The sequence below is a fragment of the Zootoca vivipara genome, chromosome 15, assembly GCF_965207765.1.
Source record: "Zootoca vivipara chromosome 15, rZooViv2.hap1.1, whole genome shotgun sequence".
NCBI lineage: Eukaryota > Metazoa > Chordata > Lepidosauria > Squamata > Lacertidae > Zootoca > Zootoca vivipara.
This window is the reverse complement of record NC_142598.1, coordinates 11058283-11084067: the sequence shown is the minus strand read 5'-3', so window position 1 is coordinate 11084067 and position 25785 is coordinate 11058283. Positions and strand designations below refer to the sequence as shown.

The 25785-nt window shown below is 47.8% G+C and overlaps 1 protein-coding gene across 4 annotated transcripts in view; it reads right to left on the bottom strand.

Annotated features, from left to right (window-relative positions):
- SLC44A2 (solute carrier family 44 member 2 (CTL2 blood group)) overlaps positions 1–25432 on the bottom strand; it is a 66975-nt gene extending 41543 nt beyond the window's left edge. For 2 of the 4 annotated variants that reach the window (XM_060268812.2, XM_060268810.2), the window contains exons 1-2: positions 24924–25432; positions 905–953 (exon numbers count right to left, since the gene is read on the bottom strand). In XM_060268812.2, the coding sequence (XP_060124795.1) occupies positions 905–953; positions 24924–24975 (101 nt within the window). In that variant the 5' untranslated portion in view covers positions 24976–25432. Of the gene's footprint in view, positions 1–904; positions 954–8034; positions 8222–24923 lie in introns of those variants that run through there. The other 2 variants (XM_088658623.1, XM_060268811.2) reach the window with 2 other exon arrangements.
- Positions 25433–25785: the final 353 nt, after the last annotated feature.

The following is a 25785-nucleotide window of genomic DNA, read 5'->3' as shown; positions in this document are numbered from 1 at the left end:
TTTGGTACGAGCTTTCGTGTGCATGTATCTGATGAAGTGTGCATGCACACGAAAGCTCATACCAAAATAAAAACTTAGTTGGTCTTTAAGGTGCTACTGAAGGAATAAAAACTATATTTGTGCAACAATGAAGAGGCAATAAATAAGCTTTGACAGAAGGCAGTAGAGAAGAAGAGCCCCCATGGCTTAGAGACTCCATGGAAGCTGAGTGGTCCAGGCAAGAAAACAACCCAGTCCCATTGCAAACATCCTGACTCCCATGAAGCAAGGTCCAAGAAAGTACACAGGAAGAATGGCCTCCCTTTGCCACCTCCACACACCAAGACACAAAAGCTTGCCAGGTCCCATGCAGCAGAATCATTTTATGCAGCACAGAATCATTCCATTTTGTATTTTGAGTCTTAGGACTTCAGGATTTGCATATACAGCAGCATGCCCCTCTGACTTTCCAAAATGGGGGTGGGAGACAGCTTCCCTTGGCAGTGTTCCCTTCCACACATACAGGTGAAACTCGGAAAATTAGAAAATCGTGGAAAAGTGCATTTATTACAGTAATGCAACGTATTATTATTATTTATTTAAATTTTACAAACGCTTTCTTTTGGAAATTCCACAGTAATAAAACAAAGAGTTACAATAATAGAAAAATAAACATCGCTATTACATTTCATTAATTACATTCCATTTATAATTGACCCGCCTAACGACAAATAATTACAATTACAACAAATAAAGGCTTGACATATCTTGCTTTGCATGTCGTGCATCTATCCCATATATTGTTTTCACCTTTTAAGTTGCATTACAGAAATAAATGCACTTTTCAACGATATTCTAATTTTCCGAGTTTCACCTGTACTTTGCAAAACACCATCACACACCTTCAGCAACAGGTTGCTCTTACCTGTCATATATGGGGCCTTTGAAAGTTGGGTCATATTTTTGGGGTGTCCCTAGGGAGAAAAAGAGAAAGAATATATGTACTAAGTTAAGCAGTTACAGAAAGCAGGAACAGGATAATAGGGAAATATATTGATTTTAAGTACATCCATCTTCTGGGACGTTCTAAGGTGGAAGCTCCACTAAAATGAACAGGACCCTGCCTTCTGAGCAGTATGTGAGAGGGAGAGGGATATTACATAATTGTTTCAGGAACCTGGACAGCACTGAGGTTTTGCAAATGTGATAATCATCTTTTCAGTGAGTTGGACCACCACTTCCTCTCCTGGAGCCTCAGATTTTAACAGCTGTGCAAATTTAAAGGAACAAAAGACCTGCGTAAGAGAAAGTTTATCCAGTAGGTGGCGCTGTGGTTTAAACCACTGAGCCTAGGGCTTGCTAATCAGAAGGTCGGCGGTTCAAATCCCTGTGACAGGGTGAGCTCCCGTTGCTTGGTCCCAGCTCCTGCCAACCTAGCAGTTTGAAAGCACGTCAAAATGCAAGTAGATAAATAGGAACCGCTACAGCGGGAAGGTAAACGGCGTTTCCATGTGCTGCTCTGGTTTGCCAGAAGCGGCTTTGTCATGCTGGCCACATGACCCAGAAGCTATACGCCGGCTCCCTTGGCCAATAATGCGAGATGAGCACGCAGCCCCAGGGTCGGTCACAACTGGACCTAATGGTCAGGGGCCCCTTTACCCCTTTACCTTTTACCTTCTGCATTATTCTAGGACAGATACCAGACAGTAAGGAAGGCAGGGCTTCTGAACCTGGAATATTTCTATAATAAGATATGGAAATTGTGGCTGGTGCAGATTATAGTATCTTAGTACATCGGAGGTGAAAAAAGCTGCTGCCAGCATTCATCCTTCTGCAGAATAAAAATTTGTACACAGTCCACCAACCACAAATTTGCAAAGAATCACTGACGGGCTAAACTTCTCCCATCTGCTGTCCCTTGCCTCCAGGAACAACTTAGCCCCAGTCTTTCATCCGTGAAGTTTGCTCACCCACCACCTTTAGAGCTCATCCTTTGTCCAAAAGCACTGTTGTATATTTCTCCCCTTGGTTTTATTGTTCTATCTTTTTGTAAACCGCTTTGAGGTTTTTCACAATCAGGTGGTGTAATACATTTTATGAAATAAATCAATAATAAACAAATAAGAGCCTTTGCATACAAACTCCAGCCCATGTCCATGCAATTAGATTTGTCAGTCTCAGCTAGCATTTCTCTCCCCTCCATTGCGTCAGCACCCTCAGCCATTGTTATAGTCCAGTCCCAAGCAGCCTGAAGTCTAAGGCATACATCCTGCACCCTGTGCCCAGCTAGTCTATTGCATTGAGTCACCTATTAACCCCTCTCCCTCCCTGGTTAACCTACAGGGAGGGTAAAAAAAAAGTGAGAGGAGTCATCCCAGCCAAAAGCAATGCAGTAGCTATGGGGATGCCCTGTCAATGCGCACAAGAAGCAGGAAGGGAAATGGGGGGAACCTCAATGCCTTATGAGGAACGGCTTAGGGAACTGGGTATGTTTAGCCTGGAGAAGAGAAGGTTAAGGGGTGATATGATAGCCATGTTCAAATATATAAAAGGATGCCATATAGAGGAGGGTGAAAGGTTGTTTTCTGCTGCTCCAGAGAAGCGGACACGGAGCAATGGATTCAAACTACAAGAAAGAAGATTTCACCTAAACATTAGGAAGAACTTCCTGACAGTAAGAGCTGTTCGACAGTGGAATTTGCTGCCAAGAAGTGTGGTGGAGTCTCCTTCTTTGGAGGTCTTTAAGCAGAGGCCAAACTGCGGGAGGCAGTGCAAGACAGGAGTGCCTGGCGTGCTATGGTCCATGGGGTCACGAAGAGTCAGACACAACTAAACGACTAAACAACAACAACAAGCAGAGGCTTGACAGACATATGTCAAGAATGCTTTGATGGTGTTTCCTGCTTGGCAGGGGGTTGGACTGGATGGCCCTCGTGGTCTCTTCCAACTCTATGATTCTATGATTCCTCCTGCAAAGAAGGAGCAAACTTCTTTGCAAATTTGAATGGAGAAGAGTAAGCCACTCAGGATACGCTCCTGCACGGATAGACAAAGGAGTAGGTGAAGCAGGGAGTCTGTGTTTCTAAGCTAAGCAAGTGAATAATCCGAGGACTAGCTGCAGAACAGGTTCTCTGCTGGTGCTTCCAGGCTGTTACTGGAAATTTTCAGTGAGAGAAATGCAGACAAATATATCTTAACGAGGGATTCTCATCAGAACTACATCTTAATCTGTGTTTACCCAGGATTTGGTCTTTAAATGGCTATCCTCCAGAACACATATTTATTTATTTACCGGTAAATGTATAACCTGCCCTATCGTATGGGTTTAGGGGCAAGTGATAAATGAAGTAATGATAAGGAAGAGAATGCCTCTCCTCATGTGCAGAGTTCCTCTTCCACACTGGCAAGCCAAAACCACAGGCCTTCACACATCATGGGTTAATGGCAGGCCCATCTTCTAGGTATGCCTTCTGGTGCAGACTGGAGCACCTCTCATTTTAGAAACCGGAGTGATCCCCACCTCCTTCACCCCAACTGCACTTTCCCAGCCCAGCAAACAGTCACTCCTTTCATCCGCAAGCGGCAATGCCTCTCATTTACCAAATAAGCATTCTCTGGTTAGACACCAGCCAATGAAGCAAAATACTTTTCTCTATACCAGCACAGACTCCCTGGCTGAAAAGGCCTGGAATCGTTGCAAAACTCAGATATTATTATCTGCTATAAAATGCATCTGCACGGCAGCCCTGAGGTTCCAGGAAAAACAGACAGGCTGGTGGTAAAGCCAACATCTTTTTTTTACTTTGCTCCGCCTCCCAGCTGTACTTTCAGTAGGCACAGGCCTTCTCTGTCATCACTACTATTGCCTCCCCTTTGCAAAGGCCCTGCTGCAAATAGAGATGGGAGTCTTGCCAGCCTAATTTTACGCCCTCCAAAATGGCATCATGTCCCCCATCCACCCTGACTCAAAAGGGGGAAATTCTGAGTAAGCTGAAGTTCATTGTTCAAGATTCTTAAATCAGTTATTACTTTAGAATGCAAATAAAATGCAGCATGGTATCTGTTTTTCACAGCTACACACATCTTTACGATTCTTTTCAAGTGGGGGGGGTGGATATTCCTCAGATTTCAATTAAAAGCAACCCCTATAGATAACTGATACCATTTCTTAAAGCCACTCTAGCTGGGCAACTGTGAACGCTACCCTTTGCTTAGAATGGGTTCCTTATAAGTAATATTGGGCAAAATACAATACTAGCACCTCAGGAAAATGACTGGGGACTCCAGGGCTAGAGGTAAGGTCAGATATTCAACTGCTCTATTGATTTCTTTCAACAACTCTCTTGTTTCTTTTTGCCAGAGTATTCACTGCCAAGGCAGTTCCAGCAAAAGCATCCTCTCCAACCCTGAGGAAATTCTTGGTTCGGTTCCCATTATATGTGGCTTTGCATATACACCTCCTCCTGTCCTGGGTGGAAAACTCCCTTTTCCGCAGGTCTCCAAGAAAACAGAGGTTTCAGGGAGAGGTAGAAAGGGACACACAGTTCTCCACTTCAGCTTTGCATTCCAAAACAGCCATCCTATTTCAGGGGAGTTTTGGGGAGTTTGCAGAAAGGAAGTTGGGCACATCAATGAGAACTACAGCCACTAGTCATTCCCTCCACCCAGATTCAAGGTTTCATACAGAATAAAAGTGTGGCTCAAAATTAGCCTGTGGTTGATCTTAGCATGAGCCACAAAGAAATCATGGACTAGCAGCACTCTCAGCCAGTGAAGGGAAGACTGGAAGATAGCCAATTCTCCCTGTTAGGAAAGGCGGGTTGGGGACTGATGAGTGATCTACGCATTTAACTTCTGGTGGGATAATTGCCAAGAGTAATCAAATAGACTCGAGTTCCGAAGTATGTCCAGAAGAAAAAGCCACTTCCACTTCAGCATCTTTGCACCCACATAGTAGCCATAATGTAGTAAAAGAAGTCCTGGAAGTCTTACTTGAAGTCTCCCTGGCCAATATTTATTTTATTATTTTATTTATTTACCGCCTCCTCGTACGCAGAAAAACGTTTGGCAAAAATTAAAGCAAAGTTCAAAATGGGATTTAAAAAAGAAGAAATCAAAACACAATTCAAACCAAGAGTTAAAATGAATTATATTCACTTGCAACAACGTCATCCGGATGAGCAAATGAATTATGTCAATTCAGCAAAAGGACTAGTATGGAAGTAATGCCGCTGAAAATAACCTTATACTAAGGTTTTGGGGGTAAGACAGGGGTCCCCAAACTAAGGCCCGGGGGCCAGATGCAGCCCAATCGCCTTCTAAATCCGGCCCGCGGACAGTCCAGGAATCAGCATGTTTTTACATGAGTAGAATGTGTCTTTTTATTTAAAATGCATCTCTGGGTTATTTGTGGGGCATAGGAATTCGTTCATATTTTTTTCCAAAATATAGTCTAGCCCCCCACAAGGTCTGAGGGACAGTGGACTGGCCCCCTGCAGAAAAGGTTTGCTGACCCCTGGGGTACGATGAGGTGAAGATAAAGCACAACATCCTCATCTATGTTGTGGAGAAGAGGGTACAAAATATTTTATTAGACATTTGGGGTGGGCAGGAGGATATTCTGATTGACATCTAACACCATTGGCCAGGCTTAAAGACTGTGCTTTATCTTGGGGGACAGATGCTCAAGAAAATGGTTCAGTGTTGGGGAAGAAACGCCCTTCAATATTTCTGAAGCAGAACACTTTGTTTTCAGATGAGGCATGCATTTGCCATAGAGGTATCAGAAGAGGGATTTCTACTGTGTGTGAGAAAAGGCAGAACCTGCCTCCTTCAAGATACGCACAAGTCATCTGCCAATTTTATAAGCACAGATATATATTTAAACCTGCTCCTCAGTTAATCTGAGGCACTTTTAAAAGTTGTTTAAAATGTTCCAATTAATTGATTGCCGCAGTCCCAATTATCTCCTTGGGAGAAAAGGTGTTTTATATATACAGGTGAAACTCGGAAAATTAGAATATCGTTGGAAAGTGCATTTATTTCACAGGAATGCAACTTAAAAGGTGAAACCAATATATGAGATAGATGCATGACATGCAAAGCAAGATATGTCAAGCCTTTATTTGTTGTAATTGTAATTATTTGTCGTTAGGTGGGTCAATTATAAATGGAATGTCATTAATGAAATGTAATAGCGATGTTTATTTTTGTATTATTGTAACTATTTGTTTTATTACTGTGGAATTTCCAAAAGAAAGCATTTGTAAAAATTAAAAGAAAAATAAAAAAATAAAAAGTTGTATTACTGAAATAAATGCACTTTTCGACAATATTCTAATTTTCCGAGTTTCATCTGTATATAAAAGTAAACAACAAACAAACAAACAATGACACCTCCACTGTCACTGTTTCTCCAAGTTTCTCCATGGGCCCCAGAGTACATGTGAAGGAGGAGACTTTATTGCTACTCTCAGGATACTTTGTTCCAGGGGCCAATCTAAAAATGGTTGCCATTTAAGGGCTGAATTCCCTCCCCACACTGTAAATACAGTATTATTCCCTACAGGAATAATACTGTATTACAGTATTATTAGGGACCCAGGTGGCACTGTGGGTTAAACCACAGAGTCTAGGGCTTGCTGATCAGAAGGTCGGCGGTTCGAATCCCTGCAATGGGGGGAGCTCCTGTTGCTCGGTCCCAGCTCCTGCCCACCTAACAGTTCGAAAGCACATCAAAGTGCAAGTAGATAAATAGGGACCGCTCCGGCGGGAAGGTAAATGGTGTTTCCGTGCGCTGCTCTGGTTCGCCAGAAGCAGCTTTGTCATGCTGGCCACATGACCCGGAAGCTGTCTGCGGACAAACGCTGGCTCCCTCAGCCTATAGAGTGAGATGAGCGCCGCAACCCCAGAGTCGGACACGACTGGACCTGATGGTCAGGGGCCCCTTTACCTTTACATTTACAGTATTATTATTAGCCAGGAGTACACCAGCCGACAGGCAGAGGAGGGAGTTGGGATAAGCAAAGGGGCCTGTTGACTGTGTGTGTTTGTGTGTATACACATATGTATACATACAGTACATGGCAGTTTGTAGTTCCTTAGCCTTGCAGGGACATCCTGGTTCCCTTCCCCATAGCTAACCTCTGGCTGCCCCCTACACATCCCTTCTGCTGGGGGTGCGCATAGAGAGATAACAGCGGCGCGTAGTTTTGGAAACATTCTTTCCGGAACTCGCAAGTTTCTCTGCTTAGACAGGGCGCATGTTTTGGGCAAGGCAGGCGGCCGCTCGCCGACATTCCTCCCCGGCTCCTGCGCTCCCCCGAACTTCCAGAAGGCGTCTGCGTTCCAGAGCAGCTTCGCAGCCCCGCTGGGGATAGCAATCCGGTTTAAGGTTACGCGGAACTGAGCGCCCGGTGGTGCGTCCCGCCGTAAGAGGCGCGCACCCACGGCCGGGATGACCCATGGATCAGCGGTAGTAGTATTTTTAGAAAGCCCGTTTCCTAACCTCCACTCCCGAGGCACAGAAAGAAACTGCATCAGCAAGGACTTAAAATTGCCTGGAGGCGCATTGGGGGCGTCCTCAGCCCAGGAGGAGACGAAGGGGCTCTCCCTTCCCTTCACGCCCTCCCCACACCCACTGCTATTATTAATTACTATTATGATTATTATTTACTCGGCAGCTGAACTAGCTCCCCTCCCCCCTGCCCCAATGATTGAAGCGACGCGTTTGGCGCCAGCAGCTTCTTTCTGCCCAGAATTTGAACTTGCTCGGTGGCCGGTCTTAGACGGGAGGGACGGCGGTGCTCGCTACAACAACCCGGGTTGCACAAACAGCATCTGGCGCAGCTTTTGGGGCACCTCGGGAAGACGCCGCCCAGGCCGAGCTGTCTTGTGTCCCAAGGCCAAGCCCCGCCTCGAGGGTTTGCAGCTTCCCGATGGTGGACGACTGGACGCCGAAGCCCCCTTAGCGGGGCTGCGCATGGCCACCTGCTGCCCGCACTCCCTCCCTCCTATCTGGGCTCAGGGGTGGGGGTGGCAGCCTGGCGGCCTTACCATTTTTGCCATAGTAACTCTCCTCTTCCCTCGCCATCCCAGCCGAGTTCCCCTCCTGCTCGCTGGCTTGCTTTCCTTCTTTCTCTCCTTCTCACTCCTTCTCACTCTCTCTCTCCCCTCCCTCCTTCCCCAGTCAGCTGCTGAACAACCACCCAATGAGGCGCCTCGGGGGCCGAACTGGCCAAACCTGTAAAATACATTTGGAGGAAAGAAAGAAAAAATAAAAAGGCGGCACGCCCTTGCCTCGGAAAGAGCCGGCTCGACCGAGGTTTCTTTATTTGCAAATAAAGTATTCGGAGGCGCCTTTCCACCCACCCCCAATCCAGGACCTGTTACAAAAAAGCAGCAGAAGCAGCCGAGCGGGGGGAAGCTGCCTCCGGCAGACCCTCTCTGGATCAAAGCCTTTTTGCACAAGGGAGGCGTTGCACGTGCGACTCGCTTCTCCATAACCAACAGGGTTGCTTCCTATTCACGGAGCAGCTCAGAAAGAACGCCTTAAGTTCAAGACAAGAAAAAGAAAGCCAATTCCGACAAGGTGGGATTGAAATTGCAGTGGGGGCAGCGGCACTGGGCTTAAATATCTTTCCAGCCACCAAGCTCACTGTGTGGCCTTGGAGTAGCTAAACTTTCTCAAACAAGTACGGTAATTGCCTTGAGCAATCTGGAACAAATAATTATGTCAGGCTAGCAGTCTAAAGAATGCAAGGCTCCCTCTGTTGGGCACCTGATCTTCCCTTCTGTCTCTCTCTTTTCACTTCCAAGCTACACACACAGACACTTTGCCCCAGCCTGGTTCCCACATCCACCACTCATCCATCTACAGCTTCTACCTAACCAGGGGGCCAGGATGCACTAGTATGGCCCTGAGCAGGTACCTTGAGTTCATCACAGTTGCAATGTGTAAAAAGGTAAAGGCAAAGGACCCCTGACAGTTAAGTCCAGTCGCAGATGACTCTGGGGATGACTCTCGCTTTACAGGCCAAGGGAGCGGTGTTTGTCCACAGACAGTTTTTCCAAGTCATGTGGCTAGCATGACTAAGCCGCTTCTGGCGAACCAGAGCAGTGCATGGAAATGCCGTTTACCTTCCTGCTGGAGCGGGACCTATTTATCTACTTGCACTTTTTGGCGTGTTTTCGAACTGCTAGGTTGGCAAGAACTGGGACAGAGCAACGGGAGCTCACTCCGTCGCGGGGATTTGAACCGCCAACCTTCTGATCGGCAAGCCCTAGGCTCAGTGGTTTAGACCACAGCGCCACCCGCGTCCCCTAAGGGTGTGTGCACATCAGTGCATTATTTCTCAAACTTGGGTCTCCAGCTGTTGCCGGACTACAACTCCCATCACCCCTAGCTAGCAGGACCAGTAGTCAGGGATGATGGGAGTTGTAGCCCGGCAACAGCTGGAGGACCAAGTTTGAGAAACGCTGCTGTACATCTGTGTGTGGACTGCAACCCATGGGTTGGAGCCATGCAGCAAGACGAAGGAAGAAGCCCAATGTGGGCTGCCAGCAATGGGCAGGTCTATGTTTCCAGCCACTCTCTCTTCCATCCTTTACTATCCACACTGCATATACCCATAGCTGCCAAGTTATCCCTTTTTTTAAGGGATTTCCCCTTATGCTGAATAGGCTTCCTCGTGAGAAAAGGGAAAACTTGGCAGCTATGCATATACCACTTGCTAGAAACCACTGTAGTGCTTGGATCCCGCTTGTGGGCTTCTCCTGGGCATCTGGCTAGCCACTGATTGCTGGAGGAGATGGGCAGCTGGCTTGATCCAGCAAGGTTCTTATTATGTTCTTAGGGCAGTTTCCAGGATTTGCTGCTCCTTAAATTGTAAAGCAGGGACCCAGGTGGCGCTGTGGGTTAAACCACAGAGCCTAGAGCTTGCTGATCAGAAGGTCAGCGGTTCGAATCCCTGTGACGGGGTGAGCTCCCGTTGCTTGGTCCCAGCTCCTGCCAACCTAGCAGTTCGAAAGCACGTCAAAATGCAAGTAGATAAATAGGAACCGCTACAGCGGGAAGGTAAACGGCATTTCCATGTGCTGCTCTGGTTTGCCAGAAGCGGCTTTGTCATGCTGGCCACATGACCTGGAAGCTATATGCCGGCTCCCTCGGCCAATAATGCGAGATGAGCGTGCAACCCCAGAGTTGGTCACGACTGGACCTAATGGTCAGGGGTCCCTTTACCTTTACTAAATTGTAAAGCACTACTAGAGTTGGAGATGTCATTAGCTTAAGTTGTAAAACTACCATAAACACACCAGATGAACAGTGCTAGGATGCCTTTTCATGAAATTAACCAAAACCAACAATTAGGCCTGGAGAAATCCAATGAACTCAGCATGCTCAGACATTTAGAAATTTGCACTGACACCTGAAAACATCACCCAGGAATCTGAAACACTTTCCCGCCCTGCACCTAATAATATTCTCCCGCATTTGTTATGTACGCAACTTCTGAGCACGGTAAACGCTTCTCGCACATTTTGTGTAACCCTTACAACCACACTGTGTAAAGGCCAGCATTGCTACCAGTATTCTTTTTTTGCAGATAGTGGGGACTGGCAACTGGGAGATAACAGCTTGCTTCAAGCCATCCACTGGGTTTCTGGTAGAAGTGAAAGTTGCACCAAGCACTCCCAGAACTGTAGCTCTGTCTCTCTGTCTCTGTGTGTGTGTGTGTGTAAAGGTAAAGGACCCCTGGATGGTTAAGTTCAGTCAAAGGTGACTATGGGGTGCGGCGCTCATCTCGCTTTCAGGCCAAGGGAGCTGGCGTTTGTTGCCAGGAGCTGGGACAGAGCAAACCGCCAATCACTGGCAAGGCCAAGAGGCTCGGTGGTTTAGACCACAGCGACACCCACGTCCCACAAGGTCTCAATGTCTCCACGCCCCTGTGAATAGGTGTTATCCTCAAACTGTATGTCAAGGCGAGAGTCATGTACTACACGAGGGGCTGATGTGGGCTTTGGGGATAAAAATGAAATGGCCACACATCCCATGCTTCCTGGGATAGTTTGAGCCCACCCTCTCTCTTACTGCATGAACAATGGCAGCAGCGGGGGTGGGGGTGGTAAGAATGCCTTGGAAGTTCATGATGCAACCTACACTACAGCTGACAGCATGGGGGGGGGGCTAGAAGTTTCTCCTCTAGTGGAGGAAGGGAATCTGAATCCCCTTCCTCTCTACATTTTGTTGTTGTTGTTTAGTCGTGTCCGACTCTTTGTGACCCCATGGACCAGAGCATGCCAGGCACTCCTGTCTTCCACTGCCTCCCGCAGTACTTATCACAGTTTGCATCACCACTGCTTAGAAAGCACAGTCTTATATCTGAAACCTGATTGGCTGGGCAAAGGGGAGGTGGGATGCCAGCAGGCAAAACCCCCTGGGCTGTCTCACAGTTGCGAGGGACATGGGCATACCCAGCATTGGGGCAGGGGGGGCAGCTGCCCCCCCGAAGCAAAAAAAATTTAAATGCTGCACCTCGCTCCAACTTTCCCCACCAAGCCTCTTCGTAGACGCCAGCAAGGAGGGAGGGAGAGGGTCTCTAACCACCCCCGCTCGTCCTTCACCTCCGCTCCAGAAAGCTTGAAGAAAGGAGGACCCCGCTCCGCTCCCATGGCGCACCTTCTTCACCAAGTGCCACTTGTGTGCCAAGGAAATGGCACACAAAGGGGAGGCAAGCCGGAGGCCCCCCGTCCAGCCAGCGCCATCTTTGCGCATGTCGCGCCTGCCCTGCCCCCTCCGAGAGAGATCCAAGGAGGAGCCGTGAATAAGGCGGCAGCGGAGGCTCCCCTAAGGCCGCCCCCCCCCCAGGAAGGATCGCGGAGCACCTTGGGCAGCGGCAGGAGTGCTAATCCCCATCCCCCTCCCCCTCCTCCCTTCCAGATGACTTTACCATGGCTTGCCCCCCCCCTAGTTTTGATCCTGGGTACGCTCCTGGCGAGGGAGACCACCGGCCCATTATTCTAGGAACAGACTGAGAAAGTATATCTGCATGTTTCTGAAGGCAAGGGTGAAGCGCCTGACCTAATTTTAGATAACCTGTGCCTCAGGTATGAAAGCAGCAAGGAAACATCCATCTTAGGAGGCCTTGGTTCCTGGGGCAGCAATCAAAGCAGCCCACAGAAGTCAGCTGCAATGATGGGATGGAATATGCTACCGTGCTGGGAATGTGTTAGCTGATCATTTATTTATGAAACATGAGTAGAACTGTATGGCAGGAGCTGCCCAGCCCTTCTGACCCAGATGCTGTCGGCAGCTCTGCTCCCGATTCTGATTTTGGGGCTGGGCGAGTGCTTTGGGGAGGGGCTGCTCTTGATCAAGGGCTAGGCAACCTGAACCTTGTCTGTAACTTTAAGAACTGTCGCTTGGACTTGCTTCCTCCCTGCTATTCCTTTCTCCTCATGTGTCATGTCTTTCGGGATTGTGAGCCTGAGGGGAGGGACTGTCTTATTTGACTGTCCTTCCGTCCCCCCAAACCACACCTTTCTGGCTTAAGGGCAGGGTATAAATGCTGCAAGTAAGGAAGTAAACAAATAAATAAAATGAGTCACTTTTATGTAAAATGAAACACAGAAAGAGACTTACATAAACAGTAACACCATTAAAACAGCTAGAACTACCAATGTTGAAGGATTCTATTAATACAAAAGAGCAGGAGGAACTTCTAAGATTCTGAGTTTCCAATAAAAAGGAAAAGCTATAGTAAACCAAAGGCTTTCCCATGACATTAAACACAAGCAAGGAAGTGACTTTGCAGGTCCACTTGGGGGAGAAGATTCTAAGGCACAGAAATCTTTCGAAAGTGCTTTTACTTCGTGCCCAGAAAACAAGTAAAGCCCTGCTCTCTAACCTAAGTGGGCAGGCAGGAATCTTAAGAGAGGACAGCCAGGTGGAACCTTGTGGTACCCACCCAAACTAGACAACTTCCCCCAATCCTTAAAAAGAAGGGTTTCCCGTTTAGCTTGAACAACCAACTGCAGCTGCAATGTGCCTCCTTCTTCTTAATGCAAATACCAAGTGCAGGAAAGAAGAGTCAGGACGGGTCAATCTGCAGCACAATTTTCAGCCACTGAAAAAGGAAGTTATTCTGCTATGAAAAAGTTCTATTGTCAGAGGACCCAGAGGGCTCAGCTTCATAGGAAGCACCCACCATCCCAAAGCAAACATTGCTGGGAACTGCTCCCAGTTTCCATTCATCTTGTTTCATAGTCACTTACAGATGAGCCTTTGGATACATTTTCTCAGTCTTTTTCTGACCGTTCCTAATCTGTTGCCTTTTTTTCCTTAGCATTATCCCTGACATTTGGTCCTACTGGCTCCAAGCCAATAGGAACTGTAGCCCAAAACATCTGGAGGGCGCTGGATTACTCATTATTATCCAACAGACTGACAGAGGCTCTCCAGGGTTTCAGGCAAAAGTATGTTCCTGTCCCACCTGGAGACATCAAGGATTGATCCTGACACCTTTTGCATGCAGAGCATAAGCTCTACCACTGAGCCACAGCCTTTCCCCTCAGAGAGCCATCAGGCCAAGCACTAAGCTATGAGACTTCCCCATATGATTTTTTTGGGCTACAGTTCACATCTGAATATTTTAAAGGATTTACAGATTCAAATCTGCCTTTTTGGCCCCACAAAGCAATTCAAAACATGTATAAAATACAAATCAAGATACAGTGGTACCTCTACTTACGAATAACTCTACTTACGAATGTTTCTACTTACGAATGGAGCTCCGTCCGCCATCTTGGATGCGGTTTAGATAGGATATTTTCTACTTACTAATTTTTAGATAGGGTTGCTTCAACTTACAATTTTTTCTCCCAATGCAGTCCTATGGGATTCTACTTACAAATTTTTTCGACTTATGAATGTGCATTCGGAACGCATTAAATTCGTAAGTAGAGGTACCACTGTACAAGATAAAAAACATTTGCAATATCCATCTCCCAATATAAAATATCACACTATCTACTTTGCAAGCTTATGGGTTCATCCGCACTTCCGTTTGCCCTGCGCTTTCTAGTCACATGTCCAAGAGGGTTTTCCCATCAAGCTTGACCCATCAACCGTCAATCTGCAGAAAACCCAATTGACATTTGCTCTGGTCCAGCAATCAGCAGTGAGCCCTGTGAAACCAGCACAAAAACAAAACAACAATAAAACTCAGCCAAACCTGGAATAACAGTCCCATTTTAAAGTTACAGGTAGGTAGCCGTGTTGGTCTGAGTCGAAACAAAATAAAAAAATTCCTTCAGGAGCACCTTAAAGACCAACTAAGTTTTTATTTTGGTATGAGCTTTCGTGTGCATGCACACTTCTTCAGATAACTTTATATCAAACTACCACTTTATATCAAACTACCACTTTATATCAAACTACCGGTATGTGTATTAACAACAGCTTGGACTGCAGACATTATCTCCTGCTAATGCTTATATTCACCACTTTGAATAGCTTCTTCTGTTGATTTTTGCTGTTAAAGGCCCAAGAGCAAGCCAGGGCTTTAGTTGATATCCTCTGTCTATCTTTTGATGCCTATCTTTTGGGAATGAGAACATATATGTTTGCATCTCTACACTCCTGCTGACATCTCCTTTACTGGAGCAGGTGTGGCAGAAGCACTTCCTCAAAGAGCCACAACAACAAGAGCCTCAACCCCACTATCTATTTTTAGGAGGAACAGTTGGTTGCCCATCTCCCCCACCCTAGACTACCCAGGAAGTCAATTGACTTGTGTTGCGGCTGATAGCAACATCCATGAAGTCAACAGATTCATGCATCTTTTATTGTTTGTGAAACGCTACTTGTTAGGTGTCATTTATGTAGATTGCTTGAACATCAACAAAGCAGAACATGCGCTGAAACTCCCAAGGTGGCCCATTGCACCTATGATCCCAACAAAGAAGATGGGGTCTTCCTCTAGCTGCAGCTCTGGATCAGATCGTGAAACTACTTGATTGGGACTTCACAAATCTTGTTCTATACTTTCCCCCTCTTTCCCCCACCCTCCGCCTGAGAAAAAGTCTTCCCAAGATTCCCAAGGTATATAAAAGCAAGTAACTTATCTGCCAGCATCGACACTCTGTGGCACTAAATGATCATACGCATTTAATTGTAATTATTATTGGCCATTTCTGTAGTGCTTTTTTGCCATACAAAGTGCTTCATGGACTTCTCTCATTTACCCAGTTAGACAAGTCACTATCAGTCCCACTGATGATGATGAGGAGGATTTTACCTTTACCTAGGGACCCAGGTGGCGCTGTGGGTTAAACCACTGAGCCTAGGGCTTGCTGATCAGAAGGTCGGCGGTTCGAATCCCTGCGACGGGGTGAGCTCCCATTGCTCGGTCCCAGCTCCTGCCAACCTAGCGGTTCGAAAGCACGTCAAAATGCAAGTAGATAAATAGGAACCGCTACAGCGGGAAGGTAAACGGCGTTTCCATGTGCTGCTCTGGTTTGCCAGAAGCGGCTTTGTCATGCTGGCCACATGACCTGGAAGCTATACGCCGGCTCCCTCGGCCAATAATGCGAGATGAGCGCGCAACCCCAGAGTCGGTCACGACTGGACCTAATGGCCAGGGGTCCCTTTACCTTTATCAGTCCCGCTGTACAAATTGGAGAACTGTGGCCAAGAGGCAGAGGATTACCCAGGGACAATCACCTACCTCACAGCTAAGCCATATCTGTAACTGATGTAACCCATGCACAGCATCAAGCAAACACAATCATTTGCTGTTAACTAAGCTCATGCAGAAGGTGGCAGTGTATCTCTAAATAGCAGTTTCTGGGAATGAGGAGGATGTGCTCAGGTTCTGCTTGCATTTCTGTAAGAGCATGATGCTGCACCACTTAGGCCTTCGAACTGATACATATGGGATCTTTTTATGTGCTTAGATGGGGCCTGACTGAATTACCCACAAGGCTCAATTTGTTTTTAGAACCACTGTTCCTTGCTGGTTTCACACACTTAAGATACAAACCCTTATCAAGCCATTCTGAGATAGTGGCACAAGAAGTCCTTAAACCAAGAGTCCCCATTGAGGCAGCGATGGATAACATGGGAAATTCAAACCACCCATAACCCAGTCTCCTCCCAATGTTATTATTCTTTAAAAATGAGGTTTTGGCACTCTTGTGGGGGGGGGTTGTTGTGGGGGAGCAGGTGGCGCTGTGCTAATCAGAAGGTTGGTGGTTCAAATCCATGCAACAGAGTGAGCTCCCGTTGCTCTGTCCCAGCTTCTGCCAGCCTAGCAGTTCAAAAGCAGATGCAGTGCAAGCAGATAAATAGGTACCGCTGTGGCAGGAAGATAAACGCTGTTTCCGTGTGCTCTGGCACTCGTCACGATGTCCCATCGCACCAGAAGCGGTTTAGTCCTGCTGGCCACATGACCTTGAAAGCTGTCTGTGGACAAGCACCGGCTCCCTCAGCCTGAAAGTGAGATGAGTGCCGCAACTTTACCTTTACCTTTTTACCTGTTGTTTAGTTGGGGGGGGCTGTTGGAGTCTTATTTCAGTCTGTGTTTATATGTTTTGTCTGAGCATCACCTGCTTTTCTTCTGCAACATAGGTATTTCTGATGCCCACAAGTTTATTAGAGTTCTACATGCAGCACCATAGAATCATAGAGTTGGAAGAGACCACAAGGGCCATCCAGTCCAACCCCCTGCCAAGCAGGAAACACCATCAAAGCATTCTTGACATATGCCTGTCAAGCCTCTGCTTAAAGACCTCCAAAGAAGGAGACTCCACCACACTCCTTGGCAGCAAATTCCACTGCCGAACAGCTCTTACTGTCAGGAAGTTCTTCCTAATGTTTAGGTGGAATCTTCTTTCTTGTAGTTTGAATCCATTGCTCCGTGTCCGCTTCTCTGGAGCAGCAGAAAACAACCTTTCTCCCTCCTTTATATGACATCCTTTTATATATTTGAACATGGCTATCATATCACCCCTTAACCTTCTCTTCTCCAGGCTAAACATACCCAGCTCCCTAAGCCGTTCCTCATAAGGCATCGTTTCCAGGCCTTTGACCATTTTGGTTGCCCTCTTGTGGACACGTTCCAGCTTGTCAGTATCCTTCTTGAACTGTGGTGCCCAGAACTGGACACAGTACTCCAGGTGAGGTCTGACCAGAGTAGAATACAGTGGTACTATTACTTCCCTTGATCTAGATGCTATACTCCTATTGATGCAGCCCAGAACTGCATTGGCTTTTTTAGCTGCTGCTAAAAGATTTATTTATTTTTTAAAAAGAAGGTTGGGAATCCCTGTCTTAAACTGTCAGAGACATATCATGTTCTTGTCTTAAGGCATGATTTGTAGGACTGGTCAGCAGATAGGATAAGCAAAGCCAGAAAGCGGCTAGGGCATGGATGTGGCCCTCCATAAGTCAATGGACTCCAACTCCCATCAAGCCCAGGGAATTGCCAAGGCTCCTGGAAACTGAGTGTGTCCACAGCCATCAATTGTAGAATAGTGTGAGGAAAGACAGAAAGCTGCCGCAGAAGAACCACCTGCATTTGGCCATGCAGCTATGAGCCAGCCCATGACTCTCACACACCACTGGTATCCAATAGTGAGAAAAAAATACCGGACGTGAAGCAACAATGCCGGGAATTGGCAAACTCGGGGGAGGAACCTATGAAGAGAGCATCTGAGGAAACCAGAGGTTGGTACCATGGGAAGAGTAGGCGCTATTTCCTGCCTCATGTCCTCATTGTCCTGAGCCAGGATATCTGATGGGCCATATCTGCCTTCCTGGGTTTGGACATCCTGTTGCTGCAGCATGGTAACTCCTTTTAAATCAGCTTCACCAGGTTAGCCCTTGCTGTCCTTCACCAAAATTCAACACACACACCCTGCCTTTCAGCTCCTGTCCTACATCATTGTTGCAGCGCCCCCTGCAGCACCCTCTTGGCTTTGTCTGGGCGAACCAGCTGTGCTCGCCTAAATCCACCTCTGTTTCCCAAAATCTCTGCTTAGGCCAGGCTTCCACAACCTCAGCCCTCCATATGTTTTTGGCCTACAACTTCCACGATCCCTAGCTAGCAGGACCAGTGGTTAGGGATGATGGGAATTGTAGTCTCAAAACATCTGGAGGGCTGAGGAAGCCTGGCTTAGGCCCTCCCACCGGAGTCCACTTGGATGGTTCCATCTCCCTTGGTCCTCTCTACCCTGCTCCAATGGGAACTTCAACAAGGCTGGAGAATCCAGTGTTTGACTCTAGGGTCTTGTATGCCAAGATTATTTTATCTGTCTGAGTTATAGTCCTTCTGGAAATTTCAAAATGGGCACTCAGACTCAGCCCAGAATCCTGCCTTGCCACCCCCTTGGCACTGCATGTTCTCCCCATGTGGGTCAAGTCGCCCAACAAAGGGAAGGAGAAGGCATTAGGTGAGTAGAGGAGAAAATCAAGGACCACTCCAAGAGGCATTAGCAGCCATGGTAGCTGGAGGCAAGGAAGGATGGAGGGGCAAGCTAAATGTGATGGTAGAACCCAGAACGCATCCCTACAAAGCAGGGAGGTACAAACAAGAAGGCCCATGGCAGAGGAAGCCATGTCTCTCCTCCACTACACTAATTTCTAAAAGATTAAAAGCTTCCTTAACAGGGCTGCCTTCAGATGTCCTCTAAAGGTCTGGTAGTTATTTTTCTTTTTGACATCTGGTGGGAGGGCGCCACTATCGAGAAGGCCCTCTGCCTGGTTCCCTGTAACTTGGCTTCTCGCAGCGAGGTGACCGCCAGAAGGCCCTCGGCGCTGGAACTCAGTGTCCGGGCAGAGCGATGGAGGTGGAGACGCTCCTTCACGTATACTGGACCTAGGCTGTTTAGGGTTTTAAAGGTCAGCACCAACACTTTGAATTGTGCTCGGAAACGTACTGGGAGGGGATACATCCAGTAATGGTGTCTCAACAAAGAAACACAGCTTGGGGGCGGGTATCAGTTTCAATTGGGAAAGTATGAGTCAGGGGAAATATTGAGCTCCTCCATTCTTGCTCGCCAATGCTCTGCCTCAAAGCTCTACCCGCTTTCCCAGCCCTGCTTTGTTGGGAATCAGCAGCAGCCCAACAGTGACACACAGGGTGTCTTTTTGGCCCAACTGCATGCAGATTCTGTGGCTACAGACAATGCAGCTTGTTGTCTATATGGCACAAGTGAGTGTTGCTCTGTGACATGAAAGCTCTCTTTTTTAAAAAGTCCTTGTGCTGAGGAGAAACATGCACCACGAGAGCAACTTCAACCAGTCACAAATGATACAAGTGTAAAATAAAACGCTTTCAGGAAAACCCAGTAGGTACCAGGTGCACATAAACACACTGCAAATTTCTATTTTGCTGCTTGCAAACAGAATGCAAATTTCACATGTGCAAATGTCAAAGTTTCAGCTGCTTTCAACAGTCCCAAACTCTCCAACCCATCTGGAGGCGGCAGCTTCCTCAGTTTTTATGGGAGGGAGGGAGAAGAGCCGTCCCACACACTTGTCATGAGGCTGACAAAACAGACGAGGAACTAAATGGAAAATGGCTTAGCTAATTAAAAGGAGCAAATGTGCTTCTAGACAGCTTTTAAGGCTTTTATCTTTTATCGGCTGCTCAGCCAGGATCAAAAGAGCCACCAATTGCTTGATGGAGGCCTTTGCTGGTTCTAACAACTACTCCAGGTCTTCTTGGCACACTCCTTGTGCCAAATCACAGGGAGAATGCTCTGTAGTCTCCCTGAAGGTGGAAGGAAAGGGAAGCAGAGGGTGTAATTCTTGTAGTTGTATGTCAGAGACCTGCAACTAGACCACCTAGATTATTTTTCAGAGCTGAAAAGCAATCAATGGGGTGCAGAGCGGGGAGCAGACTAAATTGGACCCATTTCCCTCATAAAAATCCCCCCCAACTACTCAGAACTTTCTGTTAGCTTATCTTGAGAGAAAAGATAATGAACAGCAACTCTGGGAGGATGGCTTTGATTGGGAAAACAGTAAGGGGAGGAGTTAAAATCAGGGGCGTACCCAGGATCAAAACTAGGGGGGGGGGCGAGCCATGGTCGTTCAGGTTGTGACATTTCAGCACGGAAAAAGGCGAATGAAACCAAAATTTTAAGAAAATTATATATAATTATAGCAGTGCTTTATTACAGTAGCTATTACAATTATTTGCTTGGAATTTTTTAAAATTTTTATTCTAGTTACATGTCTTATACCAGGGGTCCCCAGACTTACCGCGCGGCGGGCTGGAGGGCAGGGGAGTGCGCGCGCAGCGGGCCGGAGGGCGGGGGAGTGCGCGCCCGTGCGCATGCGCACACGCGCACGGTCGGGGAAAAATCGCCGAAAATCGCTTGTGCGCATGCGTATGGGCCTCCCCTGACCCGGAAGTGCATCGGAAATGACCTCTTCTGGGTCGGGAGAGGCCCATACGCATGCGCACAAAGGATTTTCGGCGATTTTTTGCTGATTTTTAAGATCGGCGCCGCGCTGCGCGCCGTAAGAGCAGGCAGCGGCAGCGGGCGGCGGGGGTCGTCGCGGGCCGGATTGGGAGGCCAATTGGGCCGCATCCGGCCCGGGGGCCGTAGTTTGGGGACCCTGTCTTATACTAATATCATTTTTCTTGGGTTTGAAGAAAACTTGTTGAAAACAAGTTTCAATCCAGTCCTGATTTTCCTTGAAGAATTTCCAATGGACGCTCATCAAACACAACCCAGTCAGTCTGTCCTCTCCTATTGTACTGTACTTCTGAGCCAGGTCTTTACCCTTTAAAATTTAATTTTCTACAGAAATTACTTAACTTACCCTTTTGGAACCAGTTTCTTATATCCATTTAGGCAGCCTCGATGTCTTCTAAATGTAAATAAGAAGGTAAACTAATAGCGGGCGGCTCAGTTTTGCGGCGGGCGGCTCAGTTTAGTGATGCGGAACTCACTAGACCCCTCTAGAAGATTCCCTCTTCTCTCTGCTATAGCCCGCTAGAGACCTCTCCCTCCCTTCAATCCCAATGGCTGGCTGACATAGATTCCTCTACCAGTCGCTACCTGCTAGGCTTAAAACCCATCTGGCTGGGTTTCCTCAACCACTCTGGGCAGCTTCCAACAAAATATTGTATTAAATCAAATATTAAAAGCTTCCCTAAAAGTTCTGTTTTTGCAACTGTAAGCTTGGTTTTAAGGAGTCATTTGGTGCCTAGCTTTATATATGCAACTAATCCAGAATGCGGCAGCTAGACTGGTGACTGGGAGCGGCTGCCGGGAACACATAACACCAGTCCTGAGAGATCTACACTGGCTCCCAGTACGTTTCCGAGCACAATTCAAAGTGTTAGTGTTGACCTTCAAAGCCCTAAACGGCCTCGGTCCTGTATACCTGAAGGAGAGTCTCCACCCCCACCATTCAGCCCGGACACTGAGATCCAGCACCGAGGGCCTTCTGGAGCTTCCCTCATTGCGAGAAGTGAGGCTACAGGGAACCAGACAGAGGGCCTTCTCGGTAGCAGCACCTGCCCTTCCATCAGATGTCAAGGAAATAAGCAGCTATCTTAATTTTAAAAGACATCTGAAGGCAGCCCTGTTTAGGGAAGCTTTTAATATTTAATGCTGTGTTGTTTTAATATTCATTTGGGAGCCGCCCAGAGTGGCTGGGGAGACTCAGCCAGATGGGCAGGGTATAAATAAATTATTATTATTATTATTATTACTATATCTGAGTTTCTAACACTGCATGGCTGTCGCAGCTTGTGCTCCTCAGCTGGTGATGCATGATCTAGTCACTGCCCAAGCTTTTGTCTTAAGAAAACGAAAGTGAAGTCATGAGTGAGGACAGAGTGATTAGAAGCAAGAATGGTTTTAGGGCGGATGTGGGTGGAAGAAAGGCAGTGTGTGTGAGAGAGAAACCCAGAGCAAAGCCCAATTCAGAGGGAAAGCAGCTCACTGGAACAGTGGCGGAAGGCCTTAAAGGAGCCTGCCCGGCACCCCACCGGTCACGTCGACATCTTCAGCACATGATGTAAGCACAGCAACACTTCCTTCAAGGAAAGGGGAACTCCCACTGCCCACATTTCTCTGAGAGCAGCAACTAGAGTCAGGGCATCACTTGCTAGCAAGTGCCAATACTGTACTGGGGGCCTTTAGTGGAGAATTAGAAAAGTTGAGCAAGGGGAATTGGGCCAGCCTTCCAAAGTGCCGTGCTTTCTGCGGCCACAACAAACCCCTTTCCTTTCTGGTTGGTACTGGTGGAAGGGGCAGGCTGCCCCCTCATGTACCATATTTGGGCACAGGCCCTCCTGGTAATGTAGTAGCTTAAAGGTAAAGGTAAAGGGACCCCTGACCATTAGGTCCAGTCGTGACCGACACTGGGGTTGCGCGCTCATCTCGCATTATTGGCCGAGGGAGCCGGCGTATAGGTTCGAGGTCATGTGGCCAGCATGACAAAGCCACTTATGGCGAACCAGAGCAGCACACGGAAACACCGTTTACCTTCCCGCTGTATTTATCTACTTGCATTTTGACGTGCTTTCGAACTGCTAGGTTGGCAGGAGCTGGGACCGAGCAACGGGAGCTCACCCAGTTACAGGGATTCGAACCGCTGACCTTCTGATCAGCAAGCCCTAAGCTCATTGGTTTAACCCACAGCGCCACCTGGGTCCCTAAAGTAGTAGCTTACAATCAACCAATTCAGCCTCACGCTCTTCTATCACTTCCTTCATCCCCATCAAATGAAAAAATCCTTCCAGTAGCACCTTAGAGACCAACTAAGTTTGTCATCAAATGTCCCATCAAATGGTTAGTTTAGAAAAGGCCTTTTTGATGGAGCCTAGATAAAAGAGAGCTGCCTGCTGCTCTAGTTCAGAGGTTCTCAAACTTCTTTCCCCTGGGCCACACTTTCAGAATAAAAATTTTCTAGTGCCACACTGAACTTTTTCTTGATAAGAAATACATTGCAAAACAAAGAAACAACTCCTAGCAGTGCTTGATTTATATTTTATAACATCAAACACAACTGCTTTATAATATGATCATGGGACATCCGGGGAGTATAAAACAATGCAGCTACATAAGAACATAAATCCTTCCCAAAATGTAATGATTAAACGAACCTCTTACACATGCACCTTAAGTATGTATGTATACAAACTCAATGAGAGGTGCAAGCTTGCTTTTGCCAGGTAATCTCATTTCTGTGAGGTCCAATTTGAGACAAACCCTCATGTCCTCATCACCACAAAAAAGCCTTTCTCTTTTCTGATCTTTCATATTCATCAGAGTTGAAAATCCCTGTTCACAACAATATGCGATGAAGAACTGTAGAGGAATAGCCAATTCTATCGAAGAGAGGCGTGGATACTGTTTCTGGTTGTACATCCACACTACTCAGAAATGTTTAAATGTTTCTTTGATTTCTCTAGAATCTTCCCCATCACACTTGCCATCCTCTCCTGCAACACCCTTGGAGAACCACTGCTTTGCAGTAGTTTAAATCAGAGGAGAACTCCTTCAAGCTGGTGGGCAGGGATAGATGCCCTCCTCCCCCAGCGTTTGAAAAAAAAAACCCTGCCTGTTAAGACAGCTTCTTCACCCACAAGCACTGCTGTTTTCACAGCTTCTGTCTGCTTCCTGTTTATATAGAGGTTCCCACACATCTTTGGCCAGAGGGCAGCCCCCTTAGTCTGTTGCAGGAAAGGCAACAAAGACTTGGCGCACTGGATGGATTGTGGCATAAGTTGCAGTCCATAAACTCATGCCATAATCAATTTGCTCATCTTCTAATGGGTCACAGGATTAGCCAGGGAGACCAGCAGACATTCCTGGGTCAATGGAGAATCAGAAGCTAGGATGATGAACACCCGAACAACAGTCGACCCACCTCGCATCGGGAGGGAGCTGGTGGTCACGGGGAGATGAGAAAGCCCCCCACCATTGGAGTCAACTCCTAGGGGCTGAGGTCCCTTTGCCACCCCCAGTAAAACATTTGAGGGGACTGTTCCCCCCGAAAAGTTGATGGGCATTGCCATTCAAATGGTCTGTGTGTGCCACATCTTGTGTTTGATTATGCAGGGCGGGGCTTACCTGGGTCCCCACCCCATAGTTTATTCAAGGAAGTCAAGTTTTGAAATGTTAAAATGATTGTAAAATAAGCGAAATGTATAAACCTGAAAAGCATAAATATAATTTCAAGTTGGTACCCCCGCTTCCTATCCTGCCCCAGGAACATGGCACCTCAAGTCCAAAACAGGTTGCTACCTATGGACCCCTGGTTCCCAATGTGGGGCACACAGTGGGGGGAATTTGATTCTTAAGGGGGGCAATTCGAGAATGAGTTATTAACAGTGAATGGCCTTTTAGGCTTCATCCACGTGAACAGGACTTTGCTTTTGGAATAATAAGAATTAGCTACCGGTATATGTCACAGGGGTGGGATCAGGTTTTTAGAGAAGCTTAGGTGGGGCATAGCCAAAAAAAAAAAAGGTTGAGAAGCAGTGCTATAGAGGGACGCTACAAACAAAGCAATATATCTTCTCTCCCCCGCCCCACCCCACCCCCAAAAGAAGAAGAAACCAGCAGCCGCCCTTCCCTCCCTCGTCCGGCCACACCTGTTACCTGGGAGAGGGGCAACGACCCATCCACCTGCCCTGGATTTCAGGTAGCGGGCACCTGCCTATTTGCTGGAAGCAGCGCCGAGGGGAGAAGCTGGCGGCTGCTCGAGCCCGGGGTCTGAGGAGCCACCACCCCGCCTTGGGCCGACGCCCTAGCCGGGCAGAGCCACCACCGGCAAAGCCCCTCACAGGGGGCGGGCGCCATTGTCGCAGCGGCTAGCGGCCGGGAGAGGAGGGAGGAAGGAAGGTCCCCGGTCAGTGTGAGCCCCGGCCCTGCCTTCGGGCCGAGGGATTCCCTCCGCGCGCATCCTTCTTTACCGTAAGCTTGGTCGGCGTCGTCGGGCTCCTTGCCGCTCGGCTCGCCGTCCATCGCTGCCGAAATCCGCCGGCGGGACGGAGAGCGCTGCTGCTGCTGCTGCAGGCGCCGCCGGGGGACTGCGAGGAGGCGGGGAGAGGCAGGGTTGCCTGGGCTGTGAGGCGAAGTCAGGCCCACCCGACGGCCCTCCGCCCCTTTCCTGCCTCGGCGCTGCCGCCTTCCTGCGCTTAGCGGTCCCGGCGGGGCGGGCGCGGCGACAGAAGAAGCGGATCCGTTTGTCTTGCGTGGCCGCTGTGCGGTGCACTTAAAAACCCGCTTCCTCACGGGGAAATGGCTACGGGAGAGGAAGTGTTGGAGGGAGAGGGCCTTTGTTGGTTGCTGCTGAGCCAGCGAGGTTTAAGCTCCCCTTCTCCACGCCAGGACTTATTAGACAATCAATACCTTCTTCTTTGGCGATCACTCGTAGCCGAGTCAGATTGTCCTCCATTAACACGTTTGGTTTTTTTACAGTGAGAACAAGAAATATACGCAATACTCAAGGCTGTATGCAGGTCACTGAAGGATCGGCTTCTGCGTCAGAGAAAGCCCCAGCATGGCCTTGGGGAAACTGAACCTCCAAAACTGGGGCGCCAGACGACATGCCATAACTTAGGACCTCGACTTAGTAGACTTTGCAAGGGGACACAGAGGTCCCTGACGTTTCCAAAAGCTTCAGTATAACTCTTGTTTGGGATTTTGTTTGGGATTTTCCGCTCACTTAGCTGAAGGGAGCTTTTTCTTCTTCTTTTCCAAACAGCCTTTCAGAAAGCAACCCCCTTCTTTTAACCACACTGTAAGCATAGGAGGCAACTCCTAGGGGCAGAG